The sequence below is a fragment of the Leucoraja erinacea genome, chromosome 20 (genome assembly GCF_028641065.1).
Source record: "Leucoraja erinacea ecotype New England chromosome 20, Leri_hhj_1, whole genome shotgun sequence".
Classification (NCBI taxonomy): domain Eukaryota; kingdom Metazoa; phylum Chordata; class Chondrichthyes; order Rajiformes; family Rajidae; genus Leucoraja; species Leucoraja erinaceus.
The window spans coordinates 7,786,448-7,798,543 of record NC_073396.1 but is presented as its reverse complement, the minus strand read 5'-3'; the positions used below and the strand labels follow the sequence as shown (position 1 = coordinate 7,798,543).

The 12,096-nt window shown below is 40.3% G+C and overlaps 1 protein-coding gene across 4 annotated transcripts in view; it reads left to right on the top strand.

The window, feature by feature from the left end:
• pemt (phosphatidylethanolamine N-methyltransferase) overlaps positions 1-12,096 on the top strand; it is an 85,032-nt gene that overhangs the window by 7,484 nt on the left and 65,452 nt on the right. For 3 of the 4 annotated variants that reach the window (XM_055651134.1, XM_055651133.1, XM_055651136.1), the window contains exon 2: positions 3,931-4,038. In XM_055651134.1, the coding sequence (XP_055507109.1) occupies positions 3,931-4,038 (108 nt within the window). Of the gene's footprint in view, positions 1-86; positions 210-3,930; positions 4,039-12,096 lie in introns of those variants that run through there. The other variant, XM_055651135.1, reaches the window with a different exon arrangement.

Below are 12,096 nucleotides of genomic sequence, written 5' to 3'. Positions count from 1 at the left end.
CGTTTGTTAAGTTTGAGAGCAATATTCGCAACTTCAAACCAAATTGCAGCAAAGGTTTATATGATTAAGTTATCATCGAGGGATTACGTAACTTTGGTTGAGCCCTTTGGAATTAGAAAGGACTAACCAGACAGCTCTATCTTATGTGCACACTCTGAGGCTAAGTTCCAAATCATCAGGTTTCAACTTGATCCACGCCTTGTATCATGGTACGTAAAAAGAAATTTTAATCGAATTTTCTTATACTTTTATTTCAATATTGAGATGAAATTAACAGTAACTAAAAAGAACAAATGACTCCTACATCTTTGTTAGATGCAAGATATTTTTTTGCTTATTGGAAGCTGTCGTTGTGATATTCTGAATTGTTTGCCTGAACTAATTCCTTCACCTGAACTAATTGCAATGTATTTCTTGTCAAACTGGTTAGATTGAGATTCTTAGCCGCACTTCTAAGCTTCTGGGTCACCCATTAATTTTATGGATTTCCCTCATTTTCTAATTCCAAAAGACTCAACCAAACCTATGAAATCCCTCAGAATTTCATTATAAAAACCTTTACTGCAATTTGGTTTGAAGTTGTGAATATTGCTCTCAAACTTAACAAACATGACAGGTGGAAAACCGGCAGTTACCAACTAGCTAGCCCAACATCTCAGTCGGATAATATTAACAGTCTTAGACACAAAATGCTGGAGTAACTCAGTGGGACAGGCAGCATCTCTGGAGAGAAGGAATGGGTGACGTTTTGGGTCGAGACCCTTCTTTAGACTGAGAGTCGGGGAAAAGAGAAACGAGAGATATAGAGGTGATGTAGATATATATACACAACAAATCCCTGAAAGATATGCAAAAAAGTAACAATGATAAAGAAAAAACAGGCCAATGTTAGCTGTTTGCTAGGTGAGAACGAGAAGCTGTTGCGACTTGGGTGGAGGAGAGATGGAGAGAGAGGGAATGTGGGGGGTTACTTTAAGTTAGAGAAATCAATATTTGTACCTTGTAGGAAAGAACTGCAGATGCTGGTTTAATTCGAAGGTAAATCAGATTCTGAAGAAGGGTCTCGACCCAGAATGTTACCCATTCCTTCTCTCCAGTGATGCTGCCTGTCCTGCTGAGTTACTCCAGCATTTTGTGTCTACCTTCAATATTCATACCAGTGGGTTGTGAGCTGCCCAAGCGAAATATGAGATGCTGTTCTTCCAATTTGTGTTTAGCCTCATTGACAAAGGAGGATTCCACTCAAATTGGCAATATGAGTGGTGTCCAGCTAGTAGTGGGCCATCAACAATTTGCAGCATACATTGACTTGCTTGTAAACATAAAAATCCATTTATTCATGTTTACTTGCATCATAAAGATAGAACACAAGAATTAGAAGCAGTAGGACATTTGACCCCTTCTGTTTGCTAACATTTTCAATAAGATTTTGGCTGATTTTTCTCCTTGGTGCCATTTTTATTGTGATCGCCAGATCATGTGATTTCCCTCATAATATATAAAAAATCTATTTACCCTAGTCTGGTGTAGAACCTTACAGGGAAATCTTCTTTTGTCCGAAGTGTTGTTATCTTTAATGCCATTATTTTCTTTATTAATGTTATGTTGCTTATATTACTGTTGCCGAGTCCCTGTCCCATACGAATTACCACCTTAATATATTTGGGTTTTGAAACCTCATTGAGCTGAAACATTCATTCCATTTCTCTCAGGGTGCTACCTGATTAACTGAGGTTTTCCGGCCCTTTGCTTTTACTGCCAGAATATTACTTGTCCTGAGGAATATACTTTTCATGCATGTTAAAAATTAAGCACATTTAACATTAGTACACTCGGGTTCAATAATTTTTCCCTAAATATTTGAGTCCTCTTTTGTTTTTAAAAACTACTGGATAAGTTACAATAAGCAGATCATGAGTATTGAAGTACCATATCTTTAGACTCGTATGAATCGTGCTTTTTTATATATTTAAGTGTATTTACAAATTGTGCTGGCCATATAATGATTCACCACAATATGTGCCTTCATCGTGAATTTCCTAACTCTGTATAAATTACGCTGCAGTATAAATAGTATTGAGCACAATACAGATGTTGTTCTAAACAACTTATGGTGTAGATAATGAACCACCCCTCTCTTAGTTCCATTATCATACCTCTGTTCACACCGTAATTGATCCGAGAGCAATCTGCAACACCTCTTTCCCTTTCATGATTACTTTCTTCACACTTTGTGCAGTTTCTACAAATTATTTTCTATGTTGTTTGTCCTTTTCAGAATCTTGTGCCGTTGGTGGACATTTAAGAAAGTGGGTGGGGGGTGGAGGGGTGGAGGTGTAAACAAACAGTCAACTATCAACCTTTTAATCTGACATTAAGAATATGGAAAATGCTAGATTCTATACTGAAGGTATATCCACCCCAACACCTTGATAGGAGCAGAAATTAGCAGAGTTAGTTGGATTTGGATTTAGAAAGGAGAAATCACATTTGAATAATCTATTGAGCAGTAGAATAGACGAGGAAGACCTGTGTTTAGGTAGGAACTGCAGATGCTGGTTTAAACCGACAATAGACACAAAAAGCACCATCTGTTGAGAAAAGGAATAGGTGACGTTTCGGGTCGAGGTGATGAAGGGTCTCAACCCAAAACGTCACCTGTAATGCTGGTGTTTAAGGAAGCCTGGGTGGCCTCTTTCATAAAATCGCTGAATGCCAACGAGCAAGTTCTTTGTGACTTGGCAGGTAAATAAATTCTCTATGTTGTCCAGAGATACTGTCTGACCTTCTAAGTTACTCCAGAACTCTGTGTGCTTTTAAAGTAAATAGTACGTTAGTTTTCGTTACCGGATTATTTGATTACATAAATAAATGTGTTATTGTAAGTATATAGGCAATTGTTGGGACCATAGCTACTATATTATGTGAAGTTTTTGATCTAATTTTATGTATGATTACATTGAAGATTAACTAGATTATTTTCAGATGGTGGGTTTTCTCTGAGAAGCATTTGAGTAGACTAGGCACGCATTCTCCAGCAAGGAGCTTGACAGGGTGGATGCAGGGAGAAGAGTTGAGAGCCAGAGGTCCCTCCCTTATTGTCCTTGTTCACAATCACTGAAAATTTAACGTGTAAATGTACCAAGTACTTAAGAAGCAAACACTATGTTGGCCTGGGTGGACGATGGCTTGAGTATTGCAAGTCACAATTCACTCCAGGCCATACCATTTACCATGTAAGTAAGTACTGTGGCAGGATTGTGGAATACATCCATAGCCAATCCACATCTCATTTGTTATTTTCACCTTTGATAAGAGTTGGCACTTGTTAATTTCAAACATGCGATTTGTACCCCAGCAAAGATCAACTAACTTGGCACAGTTATCTATGTAGTTGCGGTTTTTTCTGGTCTCTGTGGCTGTGATGCCTACTGTTTTACAAGCTGTACTCTTAAGTTTTTACGATCCTTTGGAAATGTTAACATAGAAACATAGAAAATAGGTGCAGGAGTAGGTCATTCGGCCCTTCGAGCCTGCATCGCCATTCAATATGATCATGGCTGATCATCCAACTCAGTATCCTGTACCTGCCTTCTCTCCATACCCCCTGATCCCTTTAGCCACAAGGGCCACATCTACCTCCCTCTTAAATATAGCCAATGAACTGGCCTCAACTACATTCTGTGGCAGAGAATTCCAGAGATTCACCACTCTCTGTGTGAAAAATGTTTTTCTCATCTCGGTCCTAAAATATTTCCCCCTTTATCCTTAAACTGTGACCCCTTGTTCTGGACTTCTCCAACATCGGGAACAATCTTCCTGCATCTAGCATGTCCAACCCCTTAAGAATTTTGTACGCTTAAAAGAATTTTGTAATTTTTGTAAGTCTCCTTTTACTGGAAATATAAATTTAAAAATAATTTCTTTCAGGTCGATATTTCAGTAATGGCAGATATTTTCAGCTACTGTGACTGGACCAACTTGAAGTTTAATTTAGCTATCCTTGCGGTTGCATTCAACCCGTTGTTCTGGAATATTGTGAGTATTATTGTTGCTTATATGCTTTTACATTTTTTAACACTTTATGTACAAGCCTCCAGTGCAGCAAGACTGAAGTACATTTCTGAAGTACATATTCATCTGTCGTGAACAATTGGCAATCATAAAACTAACCATTAATTCACTGAAAATGCATTTGCAGTCTTTCCAGTGACCATATTTGTTGACCGTTTCCCAATGTTCATCTTTGAAGATGCCGTCAAACTTTTGTGATGTAGAATTAAACATTTTCAAGTGATTTTATTTCTCTTTTAATGCCTCACTTCTTCTCACAAATCCTTTCAATAACTTCTGTTTCTGTCAGTTTTTAGTTTCAGTTTTAGGAATGAAGCGCGGAAACAGGCCCTTCGGCTCACTGACTCCACGCCGACCAGCGATCCTCATTCCCCGCGCACTAACGCTATCCTACATAGGCATGATATATAATCTTTACTCCAGCCAATCAACTGGCATGTCTTTGGAGTTGAGAGGAAACCAGAGCTCCTGGAGAAAACCCTCGCTGTCAGAGGGCAGACAAACTCTGTACAGTTTGCACCCGCAGTCCGGATCGAACCCAGATCTCTGGCGCTGTGAGGCAGCAACTTTACCGCTGCGCCAACAGTTACCCTTGATCCTTTCCCAGATATTGTTCCAAAATCAGGTCCGATATTTCTGTGCCTCCGCTCAAGTACCTTGACTTGGGTTCTGAAGTTTCTGCTTCATGTAGTATTATCTCTAAGGTCAATAAGTGGTTTAAATCATGAATACATTCAGTTCAGTTTGGGCAGAAGTTTAAGCCACGCTTACAGTTGTAACTTTAAAAAGAGTTTTCTGGATGATATTAAAGGCATAACACACAATAAGGTTCAGAAAAAAAACTGTTCAGAAATAAAGAATGGAAAATTCAAACCAAACAAAAAAATATTTTAAGGTTATTAGTATATTAAAGCTAAAGTGAGGGTGAATATTAAAGGATAAGAAAAGAAATTGTCTACTGGTAGATTTACTTTTTAAAACCTCATGAGCAATTTCATAGAAATTGACCTCAGTTTTAATATTAGACAATAGGTGCAGGAGTAGGCCATTCGGCCCTTTAAGCCACATTAGCGTCACTTATCCTGTAATATATTAATATTTTTCCTTCCCTCTAACTTGCTCTTGCAGGGCATTTGTAGAAAGAGTTGGAGGCAAAAGAATTGTGTAAGAATATTAGTAAATGGCTTAGATGGATGGAATGTAAAGAAATAGTAGATATTGTGCATCAGAGTAAGCAATGCGTTTATTTTTATGTGATTGGAGAAACTCCCCTTTGTTTCAATTTCTCCTCGTGTTTAGTTTTGAGATATGAAACTGGACACTGAATTTCCTCACTAACAGACCACAGTCTGTTAGGGTCAATAACCTCACCTCCTCCACTATAACACTGAGCACCAGAGTGCCACAGGGCTGTGTGCTCAGCCCTCTCCTCTACTCCCTCTTCACCCACGACTGCATCCCAAAGTACGGATCCAACACCATTATTAAGTTTGCTGACGATACCACGGTAGTAGGACTGATCAGCGACAACGATGAGTCAGCCTACAGGGATGAGATCCAGCACCTGACCACCTGGTGTGCCAACAATAACCTCGTCCTCAACTCCAAAAAGACGAAGGAGATTATTGTTGACTTCAGGCAGACCAGAGAAGGCAGTCATACCGCCATCCATATAAATGGGACTGAGGTGGAGCGCGTCTCCAGCTATAAATTCCTCGGAGTACATATCTCGGAGGACTTGTCCTGGTCCCTCAACACCTCCAAGCTGATCAAAAAGGCACAGCAGCGCCTTTACTTCCTTAGGAGGCTCAAGAAAGCCCACCTGTCCCCCCAGATCCTGACCAACTTTTACCGCTGTACCATAGAGAGTATCCTGACCACCTGCTTCACGGTATGGTACAGCAGCTGCACTGCTGCGGACAGGAAGGCACTACAACGGGTGGTGAAAACCGCGCAGCACATCATCGGTGCCCTGCTCCCTGCCATGGATGCCCTCCACCGAAAACGGTGTCTGAGACGGGCTGGGAAGATCATCAAAGACCCCTCACACCCCAACCATGGACTGTTTGCCCTCCTCCCATCAGGGAGGCGGTACAGGAGCCTCGGGTCACGTACTAGTAGGATGAGGAAAAGCTTCTATAACAACACAATCACACTGCTGAACTCGGAGTCCCGACGATACATTTCTCTGGTCCCTCCGTCCCCTTTGTTTAATCATTCTGTATTTCCTGATTATTCTGTATCTTCCCTCTTTCTATTTTTTTTGTTTTTCTTTATGTACAACTACTACGGACTGACGCAAAACTGCATTTCGTTGTACTGATACTTGTATTTGTGCGATGACATTAAAGTTGAATTGAATTGAATTGAATGACGCGGAAACAGGCCCTTCGGCCCACTGGCCCACCCCGCACATTATCAATATCGTACATACACTATGGATAATTTTACATTTATACCAAGCCAATTAACCAACAAACGTGTACATCTTTGGAGTGCGAGAGGAAACCGAAGATCTCAGAAAAAACCCACGCAGATCACGGGGGAGAACGTACAATCTTCTGGCGCTCTGAGGCAATAGCACTACCGCTATGCCACCATACCGCCCTTACAAGGTTAAGATTCTACAGTATTCTGAAGCATGTACTGAGGCCACTGCTCACTTATATCTTTGTGTGAATTTTTTTAAATAATTGAGTAAGGCTGATTAATTATTTTTGCGAACTTTGGTTATTAAGAACTCAATGACCCATAACATTTATTTTCATGTTTAAAAGCTTACATGGAAGATATTCAATGGTGCGGTGTTGTTTGCTTTACCATTGTGCAATTAAAAATGCATTTTACGCAAAGCACAACATAGTGACAACATTTCTAGCTCATCTCGCGTCACTACGGAAATTTGACTGAGCACTCTTGACGTGAACTCCAGTGACGTTATTCTTTTTATTGTGCACTGTTGTTGTGTTGCCATTAAAATTTGTTAACTCCAGGGGTAGGTATGCATCCATTGCACTTGGTGGGACTTGGATACAAAGGTACTTGATGCATTATTCTGTGCTGTATCTCTAAACTAAACAAATTATTCATGGTGCTCTTCTCGCACCTGTTTTGGATTTTAATAAAAAATAGTACAAAGGCAGCACAAGTGTGGTATTAAAGGTCCCAAACAGGTATGATCCAAGAATTGTAAATGTTCAAAGAAATCATGTGCTGAAGAAGGATATCACTTTGATACAGAACCGGATACAAAATAGACTTGAGCCACCAAACACGCAGTCGGATAAAAAGTAGACTCCAGCTTGTTCAAACATTAATCGGTTAGAATATGATTGTGTAAAAAGCTACAAAGTTTGTATATTAATCTTTTCTCTTAAGAATAAGGAAGTAGCTATTGCATGGAGCTGCCACTTTAGGTTAAGGAGGATAAGAACATGGAAGTCAGAAGTGGTGCAGCAACCAAGGTGGACTATTCATAGAAACATAGAAAACAGGCGCAGAAGTAGGCCATTTGGCCCTTTGAGCCAGCACCGTCATTCAATATGATCATGGCTGATCATCTAAAAGTAATACCCCGTTCCTGCTTTTTCCCCATATCCCTTGATTCCTTTAGCCCTAAGAGCTAAATCTAACTCTCTCTTGAAAACACCCAGTGAATTGGCCTCCACTGCCTTCTGTGGCAGAGAATTCCACAGATCCCAACTCTGAGTGACATTTTTTTTCTCATCTCAGTCCTAAATGACCTACTCCTTATTCTTAAACTGTGGCCCCTGGTTCTGGACTCCTCCAACATCGGGAACATTTTTCCTGCATCTAGCCTGTCCAATCATTTAAGAATTTTATATGTTTCTATAAGATCCTTCTGAATTCCGATGAATACAAGCCCAGTCGACCCATTCTTTCATCATATGTCAGTCGCGCCATCCCGGGAATTAACCTGGTGGACCTACGTTACTCTCCCTCAATAGCAATAATGTCAAAGAAGTGGCTGAAGATGTCGGCATGTGTAATTCCAATTCCCTATTATTCAACAGTTCAGTGCCATAAGTTTGTTCGATTAGGGAATGCGAATTAAAGCCACCAAAGTGAGGTAAGTCCTTGGAATATCCCTGGTGTCATATTTCAGCAAAAGTAGATATTGTTGATGAAAGTCACTATCGCGCTCAGTGCACCAATGTACCCTGTGACCGTTTGAGGAAAGGTGTTTGAGGATCAGGATCTCAAGCCCACCAGAAAGCTCATGGTCTCTGGGAAGCAGAGATTATTGATCTCCGCAATGTTTCTGAGACAAACTACTTATGGCAGTCGCAATTGGCGAAATACTGCAAAATCCTGACAGAAGAAGCAATCCAATATCGACCACCTATCCAGTCCAATATCCACAACATTGAAGCCCTAATTAAATTCTAAATATAGATCTGTTGAACAGCCGACCATGATTGAATATCTGACGGGGGACTAGTAAAACAATCCCATTCTGCATTCTGTCACAGGAAGGTTTTACCAAGAGGACTGAAGAAAACAACCAAGGTTGTTGACAATGTGCAAAATGCAGAATTCCCATTCTTGGAAATCTCTAGTCGCTGGGGTTCCCAACCTTTTCCGTCCCGTTTATCCCAGGCAACTTTAATAGCACATAACGATGTTATTTCACTTATTTATGAACAACTAATGATGAACAGATAAAAACGCAATCAGTCAACGAGAAAAAATATGTACAAATCCAGAATCAACAAATTTACCCCCTGGGTAGAATCAACAAATTTACCCCCTGGGTAGGTGCAATTTACCCCCTGGGTAGGTGCAATTTACCCCTGGTTGGGAACCCTTGATGTAAAGTATGTGGATTGAAATTAGGTCATAATCTTTTTATAGGATTTGGATGGCTGACCATAGTTTATTTCAATTTAAAAGATACTCAAAATGCTGGAGTAACTCAGCGGGACAGACAGCATCTCTGGATAGAAGGAATGGGTGACATTTTGGGTCGATACCCTTCTTCAAAAGAGTCTTGTCCCGAAACGCCACCCCTGCCTTCTATCCAGAGATGCTGTCTGTCCCGCTGAGTTACTCCAGCATTTTGTATCTGTCTTTGGTGTGAACCAGCATCTGCAGTACCTTCCTACTCATTTTGATTTATTCTGGAAACAGTATCTAAAATTCATCCCATTTACTTCAAGCCAAGACCTCTTGGGAGAATGTCTTCTCTGTCCATGTACACCAGTGAAAGCTTTAGCGATAGTTGAGACTGATTATACCATTCTGAAATGTAATCCTTTCTGAAGTGACTACTTGTTGCTGTACGACTGCGAACATTATTCAACAATCTGAAACAATTTTTGAGCTGTGAATTGATTTACCGTTTGACATTTGTGTATGTTACTGCATTCTCTTTGATCCTCCAGTGTTGACTTTGAAAAATAATCAAATAGTAAACTTTTATCATGGATGACAGCTTCTTGAGCCATCTTGTACTTCACTCAGAAGTTGAAAATGTCTGATGAGCTAACTTAAACACCATAAACTTTTTTCATGCTTTTCCCGACAGACTTCTTTCAAGTTAAAGATGAAATCAGTCTTTTTATTGCAAGCCAGTAAAGCCTTCTGTATTTGGTCTTGGTTAAGTTTACTTATGAAAGGATCTGTTTGCAGGCTGGCCTTGCATAACCAACAGTTTCATTTGCACAGACATCCACAAATCGATGTTTGTCTGCGACTCAAAAAATACTAAAATCATTCGATAAGGGTAACCTTCACAGTATTGTAATAAATTGCACCAAAAAAAACATAAGACTGAAAAGAAAGATCAATTATTAAAACCGGGGAGAGAGAAACTAGTTCATATATGGATGTCGGACCTTTGTATTTTAATTAGACCAAGTGCAGACCCGTTGGGTCTGCTCCCCCAATGGTGTGATCCCCCAACCCAATATTCCACCATGCACCCGTCTCCTCCAACGGAACTGAAGCCGTTCCCAAATGTAAGATTCCAGCACTCCCTGCCTCCCTCAGCAGTGGATTTAAAAAAAATTCCAATTGCACCTTCCCTGCCTGCTGCATCAGTTGCAATTGCAATACCAATTGGCCCTCCCCCTCCTGTTGAAGCACTTGCTGTGATATCCCATTGAGGTGAAAAGTTCAGAGTGTTCCTGGCTTGCAACTTTGTTTTGAATTGTGTTGGAAACTGATAGGAAGGAGCAGCCATCAACGAATCAAAAGGCAGAAAGGCAGCCAGACGCGGACGGCAGGCGGCAGCCACACAGTTTTAATATATAATAGATAGATAATACGAGAGCTCTCTCGTATATACTGATGTCCATAAATTGGGCGTTTGTAACCTGAGGATGCCTGTAATTGCTTAAAGTGTGAGATACAGTGTTTGTCAGCATATTTTTCAGCTAGTAAACCTGGGAATGTTGCCATTCTACATGTTGAGGATAAATGAATTTACTACACATCTGAAAATGTTTTCACATAAGGTTTTAGAGATTGTTAATATTTTCTGGAGAGAGAATCTGAGATGGCATTGCAATGCCTTCAGTTGAGTCAAATGTTGTATCTGTTCTGCAGTTGGAGTAACACTTCCGGAGATAGTGGCCAACTGGAACAGTGAAATTATACCTGTCGCCGTACCTGTAAAATGGCGCACTCTTGCCACTTAGCTATTTAGGTGGTGAAAACCATGCCAATTAGGGTAGAGGAACTGAGCAGATAAAATTTGTAACATCCAAAAAGTTATAAGAAAGGAAGAAATGCCAATCAGTAAAAAATAATCAGATATTGTATGTGACTGAGCAAAGGCTGAGATTTATAATAGTTCAGAGGGATATGGGCCAAACCCGGGCTGGTGGGACTACTGTCAATGGGGCATCTTTGTCAGCATGGGCAAGTTGAGCCGAAGGGCCTGTTCCCGTGCTGTATGACTAAGTCACTCAGCTGGGTGAGGATGTTGCTGTACCCATTGGTCTGATGAATGATTCTCATTTAGATGCTGCTTTAATAGATTGGAGTTTATCGTATTGTTTCTATGCTTTCAATTATCAAGTATTTAACAGATGTGTCTGCCATTACTTAAATGATCCCATTGCTATTCCATTTAGTAATGTAAATTAGGATGGAATTTCAGAATTAATGGTCAGAACACGAGTCTGTTCAATCGCATTCAATGCTGCAGATTATATTTTGGATGTCAAGACCTTTGATTACATTTGCTCCATGTTATCATTAAAGCTAATGATTCATATGGTTTGAATAACTAAATAAGCTTGTGCATAATGAACTTCATAAATACTGCTTTATTTCTATCCACCCGCTGTATTTCAGCCTAAGTATTCATGGACGGGAAGTAAGATGGCGGGACTGTCATATGAGGAAAGATTGAAAAGACTAGGCTTGTATTCACTGGAGTTTAGAAGGATGAGGGGCTATCTTATAGAAACATATAACATTATAAAAGGACTGGACAAGCTAGATGCAGGAAAAATTTTCCCAATGTTGGCCTAGTCCAGAACCAGGGGCCACAGTCTTAGAATAAAGGGGAGGTCATTTAAGACCGAGGTGGAGTGTCGAGTACAGGCATGGATTGATAGGGGCCGATCAGTGGTGCAGGCCCTTTCCTCCTGCCTATTTCAAAGTTTCTCTTGATCTCCTCTCATCTTTTTTTTTTATCATCCCGTATGCCGACTTCATAAAACCAACAAGATAGATGGTTGCCCCATCTACCACCCTCACTCCACGAACCCTTAGATTAGTCAGATATTTGTAAGTCAGATTCTCAATAACTCATTGAGTAACTGTCTGAGTGGCGTCCGGCTGTATCTGGGGCACCTTCTGCAACGTGTGGCTTTCAGGGTAAGCAATGCTGCCATTATCGGCTTGTTTCTGATGTAACCTTGAGTGAATCCACTGCTGTAATTCGTTTATATGGTTATATTATATGGTTATTGACCAACTGCCTTGATTGCACTAGGACACAGAATTGTTTGCGACGTGTGACTTTATTAGTGTCGGTACTTTTGGCCC